The sequence below is a fragment of the Etheostoma spectabile genome, chromosome 18 (assembly GCF_008692095.1).
Source record: "Etheostoma spectabile isolate EspeVRDwgs_2016 chromosome 18, UIUC_Espe_1.0, whole genome shotgun sequence".
In the NCBI taxonomy this organism is placed as follows: Eukaryota; Metazoa; Chordata; class Actinopteri; order Perciformes; family Percidae; genus Etheostoma; species Etheostoma spectabile.
In genome coordinates this window covers 4,674,171-4,696,387 of record NC_045750.1, presented here as the reverse complement: position 1 = coordinate 4,696,387, position 22,217 = coordinate 4,674,171, and the positions used below count along the sequence as shown (strand labels likewise).

At 41.4% G+C, this 22,217-nt stretch overlaps 1 protein-coding gene and 1 long non-coding RNA gene across 3 annotated transcripts in view; one reads left to right on the top strand and one right to left on the bottom strand.

Moving 5' to 3' along the window:
* Nucleotides 1-21,353, bottom strand: part of mei4 (meiosis-specific, MEI4 homolog (S. cerevisiae)) — a 61,635-nt gene extending 40,282 nt beyond the window's left edge. The window contains exons 1-5 of one of the 2 annotated variants that reach the window (XM_032543827.1): nt 21,177-21,339; nt 20,256-20,349; nt 19,016-19,258; nt 16,010-16,527; nt 375-506 (exon numbers count right to left, since the gene is read on the bottom strand). In XM_032543827.1, coding sequence (XP_032399718.1) covers nt 375-506; nt 16,010-16,527; nt 19,016-19,136 — 771 coding nt within the window. In that variant the 5' untranslated portion in view covers nt 19,137-19,258; nt 20,256-20,349; nt 21,177-21,339. Of the gene's footprint in view, nt 1-374; nt 507-16,009; nt 16,528-19,015; nt 19,259-20,255; nt 20,350-21,176 lie in introns of both variants that reach the window. The other variant, XM_032543824.1, reaches the window with a different exon arrangement.
* On the top strand, nt 877-19,714 carry LOC116706849 (uncharacterized). The gene is made up of 3 exons (XR_004336335.1): nt 877-888; nt 18,514-18,518; nt 19,619-19,714. It is a non-coding gene; the product is annotated as an uncharacterized LOC116706849 (long non-coding RNA).
* Nucleotides 21,354-22,217: the final 864 nt, after the last annotated feature.

The following is a 22,217-nucleotide window of genomic DNA, read 5'->3' as shown; positions in this document are numbered from 1 at the left end:
GATAGTCTAGCTAGTGGTCTGGATTTACCCTGCAGAGATCTGAGGAAAGAGTTTAAAACAAAGACACAAAGGAAGAGGAAGGTACCGGGCCTCCGGCCAAAAAGAGGGACATCCTGCGTAATTTATGGCAGCACCTGAATAATCCCGGAAATGAAATGTTGAAATATCGCAACAAGACCAATATGACCTATAAAAATGATTGATACATCAATACTGTTGCAAGTGAGGGACAGCACAACACATTCACAAACTGTCAGGATACAATCATGTGGCAGTGAAGAGATCAACGCAGTCAGCGAGCAGAAAGAGGCAGAAAAGGAAAAAGAAGAAAACGGGAAAAAAGGTGAATGCAGCAGGAGCAGTGTGGCGTTTACCTGGAAGGCCTGCCAGAGCTGGTCGGCCAGCGCGCTGATCTGAGCCAGGATGTGACGGATGAGAAAGGACTGTGACATGCTGCAGCTCCCCAGTGTGATCAGGTACTCCATCAGCTTATCTGCAGGCTGGAGCTGAAGGATGGACGAAAACCAGATTTCACTCAGGGAGAACTTTCTTTTTCTACTAACCTTTACAACTTAAATAACATCAAGAATACAAAATCTGTAAAAATCAATTGATTCTAAATTCTACCAATCAAAAACTAGTAGGGCTTGGTATCGTTAAAAAAATGTTGATACTAATACCGTGACTTTGATACCGGTTCCAAAACCAATTTTGGAAAAAAAGAAATTGCAACATTACGGCACAAAAAGAATTACTTTTTCTGGGATTTGGGGTGTTATTTTGTGTCTCTGGTGCTTCCACACACACATACAATCTTGGAAAACAAACATCCATGCTGTTTTGAGTGAGTGAACGAGGTGGCTAACCTTAGCACATGCTAGTGCTAGCGTGCTAGCTCATTCTCAATGGCAAAAAATGCTACAAAACACACTAGTTCACCATAATCTCCAAAAGAACTACTTCCTGTCCCTGTTCTGCAGGTATTCCACAAGTGTCCCTTGTCTAGAAGAAGTCTCCCAGCTAATCCTGCCTTGGACTGACCAAAGCTGGAGAAAGAGTTATCTAGCTGATCTTACCGAGCTACTGAGCATGTGCAGCTCCCAACAAATACAACAGTGAGATGTCTCACTCTGGAGCTAAAACAGAGACCTAAAGGGTGAAAACAGGATCTGCAGAAATCTTTTGAAACTGAAACCATGTAAACATAATTTGGTGCAACCTAAAAATACAATTATGAACGTGAATAATATGGACGCTGTAATGTATTTTTCAGCTCCTACTACGTGGGGACGTGTACCGGGAGACAGCCAATCACATACATTACAAGATATTGGTATTTGCGTGCTGATTGGCTCTCTGACGCTGATAAGATTTACTCCTTAGGTATTGAAATTGTGTATTGAATGACAAGGCATTTTTCAGTGAGTGGTGGGTGTTTTTACAGGATTACAGCAGCTACAGATGACAGATCTCTTTTGTTCCTTTTTCAGAGCCCATAAGTTATTTATTGCTGTCGAGGTGTAAAGACCATTTCAAAAAATATAGGAAAGTGTATACTGGAAATAGTATATTGAATTTTGTAAGTGGACAACCACGGAGCTCCATGGCACAGAGGAAGAAGATACATCAAGCTTTACACACACACACACACACACACACACACACCACACCACACACACACACACACACACACACACACACACACACACACACACACACACACACACACACACACACACACACACACACACACACACACACACACACCACACACACACACACGTTAGTAGATCCATTCCTGTTGGTTTCAGTCTGAACATGAAATGGGGGGGGGGGGGGGGTTCTGACCCTGCAGGGAATATGCTTAGCATTCATGCTCACATTCAGCAACAGCCTAATTTATATTCAATCAGTTCTTTTTCATATTTCCAACACATTCAAACGGTCCTCTGTTGTCTAAATTGTGTGGCTCAAGGGCGCCGTGATCATTGTTGCTTTTTAAGATTTGGTTTGGGGAATTCAACTAGTAACCTTGCCCAACTCTGAAGTGCGGAGCTGAAAGCGTTAGATGCTTACAGCCGATCAGATAGGCGTGTTCGGTTCTGTTCTTCAAACAGAGTGTGAGCAACTGAAAGAGGAACCGACAGCACAAAAAAAAGAGAAGAAGCTGAAATTCAATTTGCCGCTGCTGCTGATTGCCCCTGACTGCGGAATGATGCGAGAACATTGTGTGAAATTGTCTGCATGATTATGCCATCAAGTGATTAATTCATAATTCGGAACAATTGAAGGGAGGAGATTGTATTCAGTTTTTCTCAGGCTGTAGATGCTTCATTCTCTCGCCTTTTTGCATTTTGGTGCACGAGCCTGATCAGACCAGCTATTCTGGTCGTTTACTTGGCGATACAGATCTTAAAAAATAAGATTTAAGTGCTTGAAGAGCTGCTGTGTTTTAAGTGTTATGATTTTGTGATAGAGATCAGTTTTGTCATTGCAGCTTTTTTCTAGAGCTGGGTACTGAATTCATTACTTTTTAGGCACCGACCGAATTGCCCCTAAAGTATTGAGTTTGGAAAAACGCCTCATCATGCACAGTCACCATTCATCAGCATCAGAGAGCCAATCAGCACGCAGCATGCTTCTACCAAGCTCTAATAATGTCGGAGATTGGCTGTCTAGCGTCACACATCGTAGAGACATGCAGGACGAGGATTATGAAGGACGAGCTGAAAGACATCAAAATATTTGTGCTGTAATCTGTAATGTTTTAATTTGTTTTCTTTTTTTTAATTGGTATTGAAAAAAAGGCACAACAGCATTTTTTGCCGTTTTTTTGTGTTTGTTGCCCTTTTAAACAACTAATTTGTTCATTGTTTTTATGTTTTTAAATCGCCTTTCTGGAGGTTTTTTTGTGGTTGAAGTTTTTGTTGTTGGGGCTGCCCGATTATTTTGATCAATATTGAGATCACGATTAACTAATTTTATTGTCACATAGCCAAATTACAACTGCTTTCACATGTGCATCACGTTACATGTAACTGTGAAAGGTTTGAGGCACCCCTCCCCTATCTCCACATGGTAGTTGCATGACGTGAGAGCATGGAAGAACGGCTACTGGTTGGATTTTGCAGAAAGCAAGATGTGCCTGAAAAACACAAGTGGCCGTTGGCATATAACTATGGATTTGAGATTTGTAAGATATGGAGAACACCGTAGAAAAAAATATCTATTTTCAAGTGTAGGGTTGTAACAATGCTTTGTGAATCGTTTAAGAATGAATATAAGTGTAAAGACCGATACAAGATCATATAACCAATTAAGATAAAAAAAAGAATCGCGATGCCATTTTTAAAGGATTAGCATAGGGCGTAATGTACTGTAGAGTTCAGTTTATTTTCTATCGATTTAGTTCAATCTTGAAATAATCCTATTGTAAACTCAAAATCGCCAATCGTATTGTTACATTCCTACTTAATGGGTTAGCATACAGAAGATCTTGCAAAAAGATGTGTCAAAACTCTACGTAAAAATAACTTTCAATCCCATTCTTCATGTTTACAGTGAAAGGTACTATTGTGTAGAGGGATAAAGAAGGTACTTAAGCGTATGTTTGGGGTTGAGACGTGCAAGCTGGACGCAATATAAAAGGAGGTAATGGAAGTTCTTCCAGCAGAGAAACAGATGACATGCTCTATGGTGAGGCAGGTGTGAGGCCATCTGAGGCCAGCCAGATACTAAACTGCTCTCCTCTCTGAAAGGTTATTACGTTCACAACAAATGCCTGCAGTCCAACACGGTGGGAGAGTGACATCTGAATGACGCCACTTGGGATTCGGGATCCGAATGTCATCGTCTGGGCATTTCATCTTGTTTAATCTTTTCTCTTATACTGCAACAACTCTTCCAGGTGTGTCTGAGAAAATGAGCTGGAAGAATGTGTGCCAGAAGGCTGTGAAGGCACGACCCGCTGCTGGGTAAATTGCAGCTGCTCGCAGTATAACTCCTCCAGATGGAAGACACTCAACACAGTAAGCACCAAGCGGACACATCCAGAGGACTCTTACTCAACTGTTTTTATTGTTTGACTTCATAGCTGGGGTTGTGGAAAAATAATGGCCGGTTATTTGCAGAACAACAACATCTACAAGAGAACTTCTCCATCTGTAACCAATACTGAGCTTCTTGGTTTCCCATCGTGCTACACCAAACTATAAGAGAAGTTTGGTTCCATTACCAGGTTTAAATACTCTGATTAGTGACCTTGGCAGTCAAGCATGATGCAGACTTATGAAAAGCGCAATGAGATAACTGTTGTTGTAATTTGGCGCTACATAAATAAAATTGAATTGAATTGAATCCCATGGCCCTTATTTGATAGCTCCTTGACTCCTCGGCCCGCAGCTTAATTGGAAGTTGTTCTGTCTCAAAGCTCTTATTTCTACCCAGAGGACAGAGCATCGAGAAGGGTTAACGAGGGACTATAGGTGAGCAAACAAGATAGCAGCAGATTTTGAGCCGTGCAGCTCAAAATCTCCGCCCAAACAGTTTTTCCTCTCGTCTCTCCCGTGCCTACTGGGAAGGGAGGCAAGTGGCCCACTCGAGGAGGCAATTTAAGCAACATGAGATGTAGCGATGCTTTTATTAAGTAGAGAGATTAACAGCACCTGGATGAGCACCAGAGCGCCTTCCTTTTATGGAAAGGCCAAAGCCAAAAGATAAACCAGGCTTGTATGTAGAGATGTTTGAAAATCCCTCTCTCCATGACAACAAAGCACTACAGGAGGCTGTGAAAGAAGCATCTGAAACTCAAACCTGCTGCCACCAGAACCTAATTTCCTGAGCCTGTGATTTATGGATACAGATCGTAGACTGACCTGCTTTCCTTTTTTTGTTTACAAAAAAAAAAAAAAAAAAAAAATAGGCATGTCACATAAAAGAGAGTTACAGCGTAATCGTATGGACTCACTCGCCTCTGATCAGAACACTCATGGTTGATATAACACAACAATTCAGTGGAAATGCCGCTGGGAGTCACTTCATCTGATAGACAACCAAGATAAGGGAGGGAAACAAACACAAGAAGCCAGTCCATATAGATAAGATATGTCCCAGGTGTTGTAGCTGAAAATGAAACAACAGACCATCTTGTGATGGTATCGCACCTGCAGCAATGCCAAAGTGCAGAGAGGGCTGATTGTTTTTCAGCTTCACGTGAGTGTGTGTGTGTGTGTGTCTGTCTGGGTGTGTGTGTGTGTCATCATGGCAAAATGGGTTCCTGAAGTAGGATTGCGATTTAGGATTACTGTCATTGGCAATTAAGCTGTTGATTATTTTATCCATTAATTGATTAGCTCAACATGACACTGTCAAATGTCTTGTTTTGTCCACAACCAAAATCTATTCAGTTTACTGTCTTATGCCCTAGAACAGACTTTGAAAAGACTAAAGTCCGACCCCATCTCACATCAAACGTAAAAGAAAAAGTATATGTAAAGACTAGGGATAATGCAGGGTCACATATTGCAAAACTACAACTTTGTTTACAACAATGTAATCAAGCTAGCTAGCTACCGCTTGCATTAAGTGGTAACTTTAAGGGGAAGTCAGCAGATTTTCTGTTCTGCTGAACATGCAGATGAATGTCTCCAGTACCCAGAGGTCTGAGTTGGATGACTTGCTTCACAAGAGTTAAAAATCAGCAACTTTCCCTCTTTAGCATTTAGCTTAGCACAGCGCCATAGCAACCATACACATCACTGGCTTTAGTGGTTTGCTGCTTCCTGTTTGGAAATGAAGGGAGCACACTCATTGGTTGTTGACAATGTTCACTACTAAGACTTCAAACTTAGGATAATATCAAACACGTTTGATTTTGTCTGAACATCCAGACGGGAGAAAGACTGACTGGGACTGAGTTTTATGACCTTATATCAAACGATGGAGACAAAGGGAGATGACGGGAAACACCCCCCCCCCCCCCCCGACTCTAGCAAGACTCAGGTTTTCATTCAGACATTGGTCAATAGTCTGCGACAGTGGAAACCCTTGAAAAGTCGTTTGTAAGGTCGGCATTGGAGTAAAGCAGTGGTTCCCCTTTTATCTGTACAACTACGTTCAAGCTTGTTATGACTGTGTTGTTTGCATTGGTTGTCTTTAAATAAATTGGGTTTTACTGTAAAGCTGAGGCGCTTGTGGATTCAATGAGAATGAACCGGATATTTATGGAACCACCCTGTTGAGGTCTATGCATGTAGGGTTTACATATGTATCAGAAGCTCATCAGTTTGGTTCAAAACGTTACAAAACATACAGACAGTTTTCAGTGGCAGCTCCTCAGAATCAATGTGCAAAAGCTTTTCCCAAAGCTGCAAGTTTTTAACTGTAGTTCACCCTCCATACAAGGGGCATTCAACCCAATCTCTCCAGACGTGGTAGTGTCAATAGAGCAACATGCGTTGCAGCCACAACGTGTTGCATTTTGAGCAACAGGCACAGTTGAGAGCCGTGACCCACGACACCCAAAGTTGAATGATCCCATTTTAAAAAGCCATTCTTCTGCCTGCGGATGCCCACGTTTCACTCTGAGTAACAAGTTCACATGCCTTCACTGACGCCTTGTCAAAATGTTTTCTGGGGAAAAAATGAATTAAAACTCATAAAAAAAGGAGAAGGAGAGTGAGCACTTCAGAAGCATTAATTACACATGCATGGAGTATCACAGATTGATGATATCAAACCGCTGTGGTATCAAAGAAAGGTTTTTACTTTAAACAGTAACACTGAGGTCATTCTATGAAAAGGTGCTATGATGTAAAGGCGAGAGTTTGCAAAATTGTAGTGCTAAATATCCTGGAAGTCTCACAGTTTATCACAAAAGGACAGTTTAAAGGTGCAGTTTGTCGTAACTAAATGGCATTTTAGAAATACAGGACCACTGGTGTTCACTCTGCAGATACCTGTTGAAATGCAATGTTTACATCAAGTGGGATGGAAGGTATCTATTGGAATAAAGCTGCAGATATTAATCGATTAGTTGTCAACTAGTCTATATCAACGACGTTCCATTTCCGACATTGCTCCGGTGCTGCCAGAAATTCTGCCATGTGTCCCTTGTTTTTGGCCGGATGTCCGTCCCCTTCCTCTTTCTCTGTGTTGGTGTTCTAACCCCCGGTGGATTTCTGAGGACTATGGTTACCTGCTCCTCAGATCTCTGCAGGGTAAATCCAGACAGCTAGCTAGACTATCTGTCCACCAAATAATGAATTAAGTTTTAAGTCATTTATGGTTGCAATCCGCCACAAAACGAAGAAGTTTTAGTTAATTTCTGCCCAGTTTTAACGCTCTGACAGATGTAAGTGGACGGACGAGGAGACGAGAGACTTTCTTCTTTATTTAATATAAAAGAAAAGACAGACCAGGAGGACAATGCTGAATATAATAAGGAGGATCAATCAACTGATGAAAAGGATTCAGGGCCAGAAGGAGGAAAATAATGATGAAATGGAAGTGTCAGAAGTGGAGGACTGTATCTATTATGATGAAGAATCAACTGATGAGAAAGAATCAGTGAGGAAGAGGACCCAGCTGAGATAGAAGAATCTTTCCAGATTTCCAAGGATGGAATATTAGCACCTGGATAGCTCAGTTGGTAGAGCGGACGGCCATATATAGAGGTTTACTCCTCGGCGCAGCGGGCCCAGGTTCAACTGTGACCTGCGATCGTCCCTTTAATGGGTGCAGTTGTCCTGTCCCTTTAGTGGAAAAACACCCCCAAAGCATAATGTTTCCACCTCCATGTTTGACGGTGGGGATGGTGCTCTCGGGGTCATAGGCAGCATTCCTCTTCCTCCAAACACGGCGAGTTGAGTTGATGCCAAAGAGCTCCATTTTGGTCTCATCTGACCATAACACTTTCATCCAGTTGTCCTCTGAATCATTCAGATGTTCATTGGCAAACTTTAGACAGGCATGTTTGTGCGCTTTCTTGAGCCGGGGGACCTTGCGGGCGCTGCAGGATTTCAGTCTTTCACGGCGTACCAATTGTTTTCTTTTCTTGGTGACTATGGTCCCAGCTGCCTTGTGATCATTGACTAGATCCCCCTGTGTAGTTTAAAGGCTGATTCCTCACTGTTCTCATGATCATTGCAACTCCACAAGGTGAGATCTTGCATGGAACCCCAGGCCGAGGGAGATTGACAGTTCTTTTGCTTTTCTTCCATTTGCAAATAATCGCACCAACCAAGCTGCTTGGCGATGGTCATGTAGCCCATTCCAGACTTGTGTAGGTCTACAATCTTGTCCCTGACCTCCTTGGAGAGCTCTTTGGTCTTGGCCATGTTGAAGGCTTTGGAATATGATTGATTGATTGCTTCTGGGGACAGGTGTCTTTTATACAGGTAACGAGCTGAGATTGGGCAAGGCAAGGCAAGGCAGCTTTATTTGTATAGCACATTTCAGCAACAAGGCAATTCAAAGTGCTTTACATAAAATCAGTTAAACAGATAAAACACAAGTAAAAACAGTTAAAAATCACAAGCATTAAAAACCGGTAAAACACATGAATAGACAGTTAAAAACAAAGAGAAACATAAAACACAAGAATAAAATTTACAGTGCAGCATAAGAAATTTAAAGAAATGATTAGTCATTTAAAGAAAGGCAGCATCAAATAGAAAGGTCTTCAGCCTTGATTTAAAAGAACTGAGAGTAGCAGCGGATCTACAGGTTTCTGGGAGTTTATTCCAGATATGAGGAGCATAGAAACTGAAAGCTGCTTCACCCTGTTTAGTTCTGACTCTGGGGACAGAAAGCAGACCTGTCCCAGATGACCTGAGAGGTCTGGGTGGTTCATAGTGTAGTAGCAGATCAGCAATATATTTTGGACCTAAACCGTTAAGTGATTTATAAACTAGCAAGAGTACTTTGAAATCAATTCTTTGAGACACAGGAAGCCAGTGTAAAGACTTCAGAACTGGAGTGATGTGATCCAGTCTCTTGGTCTTAGTGAGGACTCGAGCAGCAGCGTTCTGAATCAGCTGCAGCTGTCTGATTGATTTTTTAGGGAGACCTGTAAAGACCCCGTTACAGTAGTCAAGTCTACTGAAGATAAAGGCATGGACCAGTTTTTCCAAGTCCTGTTGACACATAAGTCCTTTAACCCTTGATATATTCTTAAGGTGATAGTAGGCTGACTTTGTAATTGTCTTAATGTGGCTGTTAAAGTTCAGGTCTGAGTCCATGACTACACCAAGATTTCTGGCTTTGTCTGTTGTTTTTAACATTGTTGTTTGAAGCTGAGCGCAGACTTTTAATCGTTCCTCTCTTGCTCCAAAAACAACCACCTCAGTTTTTCCTTCATTTAATTTCAGAAAGTTCTGGCACATCCAGCCGTTAATTTGTTCGATGCACTTAGTCAGTTTTTGTATTGGACTATAGTCCCCTGGCGATAAGGTTATGTAAATTTGTGTGTCGTCCGCATAACTATGGTAACTTATTTTGTTTTTCTCCATAATCTGAGCCAGTGGAAGCATGTAGATGTTAAACAGAAGAGGCCCCAGAATGGAGCCTTGCGGAACTCCGCACGTCATATTTGTACGCTCAGATGCATAATTACCTATAGAGACAAAGTAATCCCTATTCTTTAGGTAGGATTCAAACCAGTTTAGTACTGAGCCAGAAAGGCCAACGCAGTTTTCCAATCGGTCTAGTAGTATGTCGTGGTCGACCGTGTCAAATGCAGCACTGAGATCAAGTAATACTAAGATTGAAATTTTGCCATTATCTGTGTTAAGGTGGATGTCATTAAAGACTTTGACAAGAGCCGTTTCAGTGCTGTGGTGTGGTCGGAAACCCGACTGAAAGGTATCAAAACTGTTGCTTAGTGACAAGAAATGGTTGAGTTGTTGAAATTGGGAGCACACTCTTAAAGGGAGTGTTCCTTATCTCAACTTGTTACCTGTATAGAAGACACCTGGGAGCCAGAAATCTTCCTGATGAGAGGGAGTCAAATACTTATTTCCCTCATTAAAATGCAAATCCATTTATAACATTTTTGACATGCGTTTTTCTGGTTGTTATTCTGTCTCTCACTGTTCAAATAAATCTACAATTAAAATTATAGACTGATCATTTCTATGTCAGTGGGCAAATGTACAAAATCAGCAGGGGATCAATTACTTTTTTCCCTCATTGTAGAGGTTTACTCCTCAACGCAGTGGGCCCAGGTTCGACTCCGACCTGCGGCCCATTGCTGCTTGTCTTGAGCTGTCCTGTCAAAATAAAGGCCTAAAATGCCCAAAAATAATCTTTAAATGGTGAAAAATGTAGATCAGCGTTTCCCAAAAAACCCAAGATGACAATTATCACCATAATAGGTAATTAATTTAATAGATGACAACTAATCGATTTATCTTTGCAGCTCTACCTCTATAGATAAGCTGTGCTAATAAGCTAAACGACAACTTGCATCTGCGGGGGCGTTAAGTGTGTAAAGGCGATTTTATGAGCAGGTGCCACCTTGTACGGCAGCCTCGCCCACAGTGTATGAATGTGTGTGAATGGTGAAGGGTTCCTGTACTACGTAAAAGCGCTTTGAGTAGTCGTTAAGACTAGAAAAGCTATAAAAAAAATTTTTTTAAATACAGCACATTGTCCATTTGATAGCCCTTTGAATCGTCGATGCTACGTGCTATATATTCCACACACACAAAAAAGCGGATGCACGGGATGAAGCTGTTTTCACACACACAGGCAATTTGCTTCTTGTTCCTCGCCTTAGAGTTTAATTCATTTTAACTAAGGCTAGCTACATTGCACCGTACACGAGAGCAGCATGGAAGTGGTACGTCTGCTTCGCGGTGATCCGCTCTACAAGTGTAAAAAGAGGACAGTCTTCTATTTATACTGTATATTTTACGCAAGTTGTGCGCGGCCCGGACATGGATCATAAAGTGTCATTATTTCTTTTAAATAAAACTACTGATAAACAACAAACGACTTAGTGGCTTAATTTCTCTTTCGTCCTGACAGTAGACACAGACACGGGCTCAGGCCAGCTTCAAACTCCTGCTGTTAGCGGTACAGCAGAAAACTGGAGCGGGAGGTAAGGCGACACGCCAACATTTTTTTTTAAATCCGCTCCGCGCTCCATTCAAAATCCTATGACTCATGGTTCCCGCTCGCCCACGCTCTGCTCACACGCTCTGCGTCACACCGTCTTTTTAACCGTTTTCTACCCTGGCAAAAATGCAATAAAACATCTAAACTGTTTGCACACCACATAGCTTTGTTACTACAGCTCGTGTGCCAGCTCCAGCATCTTAAAAACTACAAATCTTGACAGACTTCCTGCGCAAAAATGTTGAACATTCCTTGGTTCCAGTTTCACCGATGTGAAGATTTGCAAACTGATTGTCTTTGGTCCTGCTGGTTGGATGTAACAAGTCATCTTGTAATAATTTTAACAATATCCTGACACTATATAGAACAAAAAGGATTAATCAAGGGGAAACGGATTGAAAATAATCAAAAGTTGCAGCCCTAGCATTTTTTCTTCATACTTTTTGCTGTTCATGCAGAAAAAGTATTGGCCCATGTTGCTCTGATCAAACTCTGTTTGGTTTCCATTGGACAAATAATCAATTCCTACATTTGCCTACACGGTCTGAGCTGCTGAGAATACATCCACACTCATCTTTACACAAACACCAATATTCCTGTCTTGCTTGGTAAAATCAAATACTATGAATTTTTAATGAAGCTCAGGGGAAATTGGTTAGTGTTAAAACTTGCTTTGGGTAATGTTAATGAATTCCAACCACTGCAACTGTCATGTAAAGACCTTAAGCCTTTTTGCAAAGGACTAATTACCCAAGGGAGGTTCAGTGGTAAGAAAATACAGTTAACAATATGAGATTTTAACCTGCTGCATCTTTAATCCGTACAGTAAAACCTGCTGAAGACAGATGTTCCTCTTTCTACTCATGTCACGTTTATTTAAATACTTAATGTGTCCCTGAACATACTGCATCTTTAGCTCACCCTAACTGGGTCTGCCCATGCTATCTCTCTTTTAGTTTTTTTAGTTTTTTTTACTTAGCACAAGTTTTACATTGCATAATAATTCATTTTTCTGTTATTATATTTCCCACCTGATGTTTTCACTTGCTGTGCCAAGTAAAGTGGAAGTTTTGTTTTAATACTAATTTAATGACCATGCGGTAGAAGCTGTTTAACCCTCAGGAACCGAAAGGGATCGTATTCGATCAAAATGGCACTTCTGATTCATAATTCGATCATTTATTAACCATAAAACACAGAAACTTAGCAATTGTTGCAGCCAAATGCTAACGAGCTAGCGGTCAGAGGTGTCTTTGGGGTCTTTCTAGCCTTTACAGGTGATTTTCTAGCCTGGAACTTGAGCCTTTTTTGGATTTATCCACTTGATGTCCATAATTTATCACGTTTTCGTTCATTTCTGCAGCTAACTCCATGCTCTGTTGCTTCTCTGTATATGTGTGCCCTCAATTTCGTTTGGTTATGGAAGTGAAGGCACACTATATGCCTTATAAGGGCGACAACAAGAGCAAAGAGTTTAGAGCGGGAAAGAAAACAATCCGCCAAGTCAAACTAGTCTAATGTGAGCAAAGATAGTATATAGAGGACAAGAGAGGTAACTACCGTTTTACAGAAGAGAATGGCATCACTGTTTAGAGATTTGGCATATATTTGGGCCTTTTTTGAAGAAATGTAAATAGTTTTTACTTTATGAGTTATAATGTTTATTATGTCCATTTTTGCATATAGGAAAACTGCTTTAGACAACACAAATGCTTATGTAGCATTACTGTGGGTGTAATATCAATAAATATGACATTATAATGTTGATTATTGGCTTAAGTAAATGTCATGAGGGCAAAAGCGTCTGGACTTTTTTTGAAAAAGTGTATGTATTTTGTCAACTGTATAAGTTATAGTGTTTATTTCTTCACAGTGTGACTCCAAAGACATATGACTTCTCATATGTCTCTGGTTTTAGAGGAGATGGCTTAGCTTGTACTGCTCTGTGTGTGATATCAATACATATCTGTGAGATGAATGTTCTGTTTTATTTATTTGTCTTAAAGTCTTACAACCCTTTTTAACATTCAAGTGACCTCAATGCAGCACAAATATTCTAATAGCCCAGTTTGTCCTGAAACACAATGATGTTCATATCTTGACTTTAGACAACAGGGTTGATGTTTTACAAGCTTTTTTCGAAAATAAAACCAGACGGACAATGAACTTTAAAAATGACCCTAGGTCTCTGAGGGTTAAAGAAGAGATTAATAGGATAGATTAAGTCCAGAAAGTAAGAGAGAGGGGGAATGACATGCAGCAAAGGGCTGTGGGTTGGAACCGAAACTCGCGGCCACTGTGGCAAGGACTGAGCCTGTGTACATAGGGCACACACTCAACCAGGTGAGCTTTTTGGGAAAAACTGATCTACATTTTTCACCATTTTAAAGATTATTTATTGGAGCATTTTAGGCCTTTATTTTGACAGCTTTGAGGACAGCTCAAGACATGAAAAGGAAAAGATAGTGGGAATGACATGGAGCAAAGGGCCGTAGCTCGGAGTCAAACCTCTGCGCACAACGTTAAGGAGTAAACCTCTATATACCGTATTTTCCGGCCTATAAGTCACTCCAGAGTATGAGTTACATCAGTCAAAAAATGCGTCATGAAGAGGAAAAAACATTTAAATCGCACTGGACTATAAGTTGCATTTAATTTTAATGTAGTTAAATTATTACCGTCCTGTGGCCCTCACCCCGGTAATCATGAAGTGCTTCAAGAGACTGGTTCTACTACATATCAAGTACTATCTCCCCCCCAGACCTGGACCCCTATCAGTTTGCATACCGCGCGAACAGATCCACAGAGGATGCCATTGCCATAGCTCTCCACTCTGCGCTGAGCCACCTGGAGCAGCAGCAGAGCTACGTCCGGATGCTCTTTGTGGATTACAGCTCAGCTTTCAATACAATCACCCCGGACATTCTCATCACCAAACTGGTAACTCTCGGCCTCCCCCCTCTCGCATGTGCCTGGATCAAGGACTTTCTCGCCAATCTGCACAAGACGGTGAGACTGGGCCCCCACCTCTACTCCACTCGCACGTCGAGTACCGGCTTCCCACAGGGCTGTGTGCTGAGGCCCCTCCAGTCCTGTCTCTACACCCAGGACTGCAGTCCGGCCCACTACAACAACCTCATTGTCAAGTTTGCTGACGACACCACAGTGGTCGGACTCATCTCTCCAGAAAGGAGGTCCTGAACTTGGCAGCCTGGTGCTCAGTGAACAACCTGGCTCTGAACACCAAGAAAACCAAGGAGATCGTTGTTGACTTCAGGAAGAACAGCACTGACCTAGCGCCCCCCTGTACATCAACGGCAAGTGTGTGGAGAGGGCCCACACCTTCATGTTTCTTGGTATCCTTTTTTCCGCTGACATCTCCTGGACAGACAACATCACAGCGGTCATCAAGAAGGCCCAACAGCGGCTACATTGCCCGAGGGTCGTCAAGAAGTACAACCTGGACTCCAACCTGCTGGTGACCTTCTACCGCTTGTCCATCGAGAGCCTTCTGACAAACGTATCACAGTATGGTACGGCAGCTGCACCGTGGCAGACAGGGAGAGGCTGCAAAGAGCTGTAAGGTCAACACAAAAGATCATAGGCTGCCCTCTGCCCTTCCTGATGGACATCTACACCTCCCGCTGCCTCAGCAGAGCAGAAAACATCTCCCACCCCGGCTCTGATCAGTTTGACCTGTTGCACTCAGGAAGGCGCTACAGGTGCATCAGAGCGCGGACTAACAGACTCAAGAACAGTTTTTTTCCAAAAGCCGTAACGACTCTGAACTCACACATGCACTGACTTCCCTTTACAGCCTACCCCCGGCCCCCAGACTTTCTTTTTCCACCTACAGTGCAATACTTAATACTTAAAATGACACTGGAATTCTGTGCAATTTCATTTCAGTGCAATATTTAATACTCAAGACTTTTGATACACCAATAACTATATTATTTGCATAATGTGTATAAAAATCCTTTATCTTTCTTACTAATTTATATATGTATATAGTTGCTCTCAGAGGCTGTGCACCACGTTCCCCCCTCTCTTTTTTTCTTTTCTTGGGCACTAGTTATATTTTATATTTTTATATTCCGTGTTGACACTTTAAAGGAGTTGCTTTAATCTCGTTGCACAGGTACTGCACTTGTGTATAATGACAATAAAGGCATTCTATTCTATTCTAATAATGTGGAGTCAATTAAAAGAGCAGCAATGCCATTAGTTTGACTCCACATGTGATTATAATGGATGGACGGCTCTTAGTTATTCATTCATTATCATTTCAAAGGTATCTTGTAAAAGTCACATATCCATATGTGATGAATAAAACATTTGAATTGTTTAAGCTATACTGCGTTTTGACTCCATCTGACTTAATGTTACATAGGCAGCTTCTCATAAAGCCAACCCTTATTTTAAGGGAATTTACTTCAGGGATTCAGTGATGAAATATTGCTGATACAATGAACCACATTTTTCACTGTTTTCTGACATTTTAGAGACCAAACGTAATTGATTAATCAAGAAAATAATCGATAGTTGCAGCCCTATTTGAAAGTCAAATTCTCTTAATTATAGAGTCTTCATTTATGATTTGTTGCTTTCTCTTGTCCAATATGACATTAAATGTCCCTTTGGAGCTTTTTATGCTATTTTCGTTAGATCAAACACTAAATCAACTAGGCAAAGAAATTATTTTCTTATCACTGAAAAGAATCATTAGTTGCAGCCCTACTTTGAATGTTTATATATGGTATCAAAACGGCCAGATCTATTTCTCGCTGTACGCTCTAACAGCGAGGATAAATTTCCAGCTGTGGCCAAATTGATAAAGAAAGGTTGCGTGGGTGTAACTGTTCCCTCCTCCATGGATCCCATTACTCACCTTGCTGAGCTGGTTGGTGTGCAGCAGCAGCCTGGTCAGCTCGCTCAGCGACTCCTCCACGCATCTCGTGAACTCCACTGACGGCAGCCGCTGGGAGCAGAAGAGGTCCATTGCTCGGGCAGCCACCTGGCAGCCCGTGAGGATCTGGTCGTGCGGTACCAGCGGCAGGGGGTCCCTGCACGCCGCCACCACCGAGTCCAATAGCTGGCACACAGATTCCACTAACACCGACCCTGCACCGCCATCTGGGCTAAACCACAGCGACTCCAGGCCTTGGTTGTTTTCTTCCACTCGGTGCAGGGCGCACAGGGACTGCAGGAACTGCTCGTTGGGGAGCACCGCCGTCCCGCGATGACTAGAGGGAACTGGGGACGGAGCGGACGCGGCCGCAGGCTGGGGCTCCAGCTGCAGGAGTTCGGGTGTCTCTGAGTCGCTGGCTGGTTGAGGCTCGGCACTGTAAACATCGCTTCCTGGACCAAACAGATCTTGCGAAGCGATGTACATCGTGTTGTCTTGGCCTGGAAGATAATACACAGAAAGTCAGTATCAGTGGGCTTCAGACAAGCCTATAAAACAGGTAAACAAATATTTGTTTTCCATGTTTAAAGGCAAAACAAGACTGAACCTTAGTTGTCTTATTTGATATCTCCTCGCTCCTCACTTTAAACCGGAAGTTGTTCTGGCTCTCCTTCGTGAAGGCCGTCTCAAAGATCTTATTCCTGGCCTAAGGTGCAAAGATGGAGGAGGGATCTCTGGGGAGCTATTAGCGAGGATACAGAGAGCAGCCTTCTCAGGAGCAAAGCAGGGTCAGAACGACTTCCAGTTCAAGCAAGAAGGGAAGAGATACCAAATAAGAGACTTGCTATCTAATCCACATATGTAACATTAGGCAGTGGTTGAATGGCACTAAGACATTTATTCAATCACTGTACTTAAGAACAAATTCAATGTACTTTTACTTTACTTGAGTATTTCCATCTCTGCATCTTTTTTATACTTCTATGTACTCACTACATCACGGAGGTATATATTTTACTGCAGTAGAGCATCAATACTTCCCCACCACTGTTGAAAAGTAAAATTTTCAGAATAATTCATTCTTGCAGAGAAGCTGTTTTTTCAACAGACAGGAGCATCTACTGAAAGGTGAGCTTGTGTCAACAACTAAAACTGGCAGTGAATGTTATAAAGATAAATAAGCACAGAGTGTGTCTCTGCAGATGCTTTTAGTCTGGAGGCGAAGATATCTCGAGGACAGATTCATCCTGACACTGAGCGTACGGTCCTGAGGTTATCTCAGCAGGCTGCTAATGATCACCTATGTAAGGCTCATGAATGCTGAGTTGTCAAGGTTACAGCTGCTTTTGACCTGGTCAGTGTGGATACTTGACAAACAGGAGACTCAAAATTTCTTCTCCACGGACAGCTACAAAATAGGGGTTAGGGATGCACGATGATATTGACACAAAATTGATATTGGCCGATATAAGCTTAAAACGATCATCATCGGCAAATATGATTATTTCTGCAGATTAGTCTTGCTGATAGGGTGGCTCGTTTACTGTGCGCACATAACGACTGTGAATGTAGCATGAGCGCCAGCAACTTAAACTTCCAACATGTCGGCTTTGTGGAGGTATTTCGAGATGTGTAAAACAGATAACAAACTTGCTATGTGCAGCTCTTGCAAAGCACAAGTGATGCGAGGAGGCGTAAAACAACATTTGTCCCACGCTACAAATATGATTACACATCTTAGAGCCGTCATCCCGAGCAGCACAGAGACTTTGAAAAGAAAGAAGGAAAAAACGTCGGCAAAAACCCATCAGCCACATCTACAAAGCTAAAAAAAAAAAATACAGCAGGGACCACCCAAAGGTAAAAGAGCTTAACAACAAAATCATGAACGTACTGGTCTTGATAACCAGCCGTTTAGCGTGGTGGAGCCGCGGTACACTATGCCTGGCCAGCGCTACTTTTCTGATGCGGCCATACCTGAACTCCAAAGTGCTGTCGCCAGTCACATTGAAAAGCTCCTCGTCAGCGCTAGTCACATTAGCTGTACCACGGACATTTGGACATCAAGCGTGAGTCCTGTAAGCATGTTGAACCTCACTGCCCAGTGGTTAGACGAAGACTTCCCCCTTAAAAAAGTTGGACTGAAGTTTGAAGTCTGAATTCAAAAATGAAAAGTGGCATATTGTTTATTCTCCTCCAAGTGAAATAATTTAACTCTTTTCCCGGGGTGAATGTTGGGCTACATTTGTAAAATGATAAATTTATGGTAGAATCAAATGTTGTTTGTCTTGTGTATTGCCTTATCTACAACACATGAGTGTAATAAGGTAAGATACTTGGATTTCTCTTCAGTGAAATTAGAGTGTACATATATCAGGGGATAAATGATAAATGTCTATATACATCGGTATCAGCATCAGCCAAAATAAGTTTGAAAATATCGGCATATTGAATATCAGCCAAAATCCAATATCATGCATCCCTAGTAGGGGTGTGATGATTTTCCAATCGCAACAATTTTTCATTATACAAAAACCCCAAAACATTAATGACGAATTCAATCAATTGGCTCTCGAACAGATCAGTGTACCGATTGTTTCTTTCTCAAAAACAAATAGGTGGAAAGTCATTTAAAATAACACACCATTGTGTCTAAAAAATTAAAAGTTAAAGATATTGAACCATGCAAATAGATAGCAAACAGGAAAATGTGCTTTTAGAGGGATGGGGTGTTCTTTTCTCTGAAGAATCACATGAGTTTGTCAGCTGGCAACCGCTTTCAGCTGCACATTAGGCTGCTCTCTGTATCCTCGCTCATAGCTCCTCAGAGATCCCTCCTCCTTCCTAGCTCCTCTGGGCTTTAATAAGAGCTTTGAGACCGTCTTCAAGAATGACAGCCAGAGCAACTTCCACTTTGAGTTAGACGCCAGGAGATATCAAAAACTTGGAGGCAGTTTAAGGACCTGGAACGCACCCAAGGAGGCCTACCTGCTGCCTCTGTTGTGCTCTTTGTGTTCGTCACTCTGGTGATCAGTAATTCCTGCCGCAGCTTCAGCACCTCCTGCTCCAGCCCCTGGGCTTTTCCCCTCCAGCTTCCATCCTGGCTCATCAGCTTGCAGGCCAAAGCCTCGGCGTACTCTCTGCTACTCACACCCGAGGGGCTGTTCTTTATTATAGCCACTGCCAGGGCGGCTTTAGCCTTCAAGAAAAACCACTTCTCTTTACTCACTCCTAAAAAAAAGAAATAAAGAGTGAGGAGGGCAGACTTTCAGGGAAGTCAACCAACAAAACATCCACAGTGGCCAGAGACTGCATGGAAGAAGTATTCTGATCATTTACTAAGAGTAAAAGTAGAAACACCACACAGTAAAAAAAACATTCAAGTAAAAGTTCTGCGTTGAAAATGTTACTTAAGAAAAAGTACGAGTATCATTGGAAAAATGTAAAAGTACGTAATACAATCCTCCCATTTTAGAAAGTGTAAAGGATCCCAACACTTGTGTGTTAAATGCTGCATTCCAACACAGTTTTTATCCCGAAAGTTACGACTTCAATTCACGACTCACAACTTGGTAACGTTACAGGCAAAAGGCTACCTAACATTGACGTTAGCTAGCGCTTGCTGATGCTAGCGATTTCTAGTCTGCGACATATTTTGGGCTTCATTTCATAAACATAACCTGTAGTGGTACACAATTGTATGTGTATTGTTTTGATTATGATGTGCGGAATTACTTTATGTTGCCTATTCATGTCTATTTATTTCTATTTGTCTCCGTTAATCACAGGCGTCTGCACGGCATCAACAGGGGTCGCCATTGTTGTTTATGTGTGTGACGTTGAAAACTGTAACTGGGAGTACAACGATCTGGTACAAGTTCACGAGTAGAAAGTTATGGGTTTTACTGCCGTTCCAGGGCACTTTCACAGGTAGACGGTTATGAAAACACAGGTCACTGGTTGCCTGCAACGCAGCATGATGGTCTAATTATTGCAGCTGGACTCGTACGCCATTATATTGTTGGTTAGTTTTATTTATAATCAAACGTCACATTTTATAATGTACATGTGCTTTGTGTGCAGGAATCTTAATGTGTAAAGTGGTAACTAAAACTGTCAGATTAATGTAGTGGAGCAAAAAGTACAATACTTCTCTATGAAATTTAGCGGAGTTGAAGTAGAAAGTGGCATGAGAAAAAAAAAAAAAACTCAAGTAAAGTTCAAGTACCTCAACATCTGGACTGCAGTACAGTACTGGAGTAACTGTACTTGGTTACATTTGGCCACTGCTCAGATCAGATTCATAGGAGGACTGCCTGTGGCTGCAGATAGTGAGTTGTGTCATTATGTTTTGACAACGCTCTTACATATCTATCTAGGATACTTGAAAATATAATTTAGGAAACTTTCAAAAATTTGCCAATTTGCAGTGAATAATAATAGTTTGTTTAACCCAGGCAGATAAAAACAAGTGTTTTTTTTTTATATTGCTTTATCAGCTAAAACATGTAGAAGTAGAAAGTGGCATGAAAATGAAAGACTCAAGTATGGTACCTCAACATTTTGTTTTTAAGGAGCTTACCTACAGTACATGTGTAAAAATTACATTTCACCACTGGCCAGAAACTCCACTCCACTCCTTCATAGTTGTATGAGACAATATGTTTTACAAGTAAGCCCTCAAAATAATGCAACTTGTGCAAAATCAAATCACGACAAACACGCAGTGATTTTTCTTCTCTTTTTTTTTTTTTTACTTTACTTACATAAATGTGGCTGTAATGTTGTAACGATACACTAGCTAGGCTTTATTTTTCGTCATTGACCTAATTTGATATGTGCTAAATTATCCAAACACACGTGCACAAACCAGTACCGTAACGTAAACTAAAATAAACATGTTGTGTTTTTTGTGTCCGTTGACAAAATCAATGTTGAGAGAAACCATTGCTGCGGAAAACAATGCCTTTATGTTACACTGAACAAGGGCAATAAGGCTGTAGCTCGCTAGCTAGCTAGCTAAACTCACCGCGATGCTACCGATAGCTAGCTAGCTCACTAACTACAACATCAAGAATTAGCTAACGTGACATTGACGGTTCAAATTGTTCAACTGTCAAACTAATTCATTACCCTTTTAATTAATTACCTTTTGAATGATTCTCTTTACTATCCATTGCGTGGCGCCCGTTGTCCTTAAAGCCCCATGTTAAAAGTGTGCAATCGTTACAACAACGTTGCTTCTTTAGCTACACCGGAACCGGCCGGTTGGACAGGTGTTATAACAAAATGTGTGACCCGTAGAATTCTGTCACACTGAGCAGGCATCCATGACACGACTGTTCCCCTGCCACAGCCTGTTTACTGTCTGGTAACGGCTGTCAAACGGTTAGCTAAAAGTAATGCATAAACGGCCACTTACAAGCAGTGTTGCACAAGTTACTTCCTAAATGTAATGCATTATTGATTACTAGTTACTGTCATTTGAGAGTGATTAGTTATATTACAACATTACTGTTGCCTATCTGAATTGTAAGGCTTTCCATTAGCCTACTTGCGTTATTTTTGACCTTTTTTTTTTATTACTTTCACCAGTATGAAAGCGGATGCATGACTTGGCAGCTAGCTTGTATTTCACCACGGGATCAACAAAGTCTCATCTTTATTCTCAATATAAATCATAATTTATTCATATTATTTTGTATTATCAATCTGAATCTTCTAAGTAACTAAAGCTATCAAATAAATAGTTAAGTAAATAGCAATATACAATAGCCTACTTGACTGAATTGTGGTGGACTAGAAGTAGCCTAATAAGTAGGAGAAAATGCAAATACTCAAATATTTTCAGATATTTTTATTATTTTTTTCTGGTGACTTTTACTAGTTACTCCTGTACTGTACTTCAGTCCAAATGTTGACGTACTTGTGTCTTTTCTTTTCATGCCACTTCAAGTCCACCTGAAATGATTAGACCATTAAACACACAACTGTTTGGATCCTTTCCAGTTTCAAGAATGGGAGGATTTTTATTTAATACTTACATTTTCCTGATGATACCTTATTGCCAGACCTTCCTCCACAGCGCTGCGAAGGAAGGTCTGGTTTGTCCAAACAGCATTCCTGAATGGAAGAAATAGTGTTCTGGTTTATTGGCATTTCTTTAAACCAATCACAATCGTATTGGGCA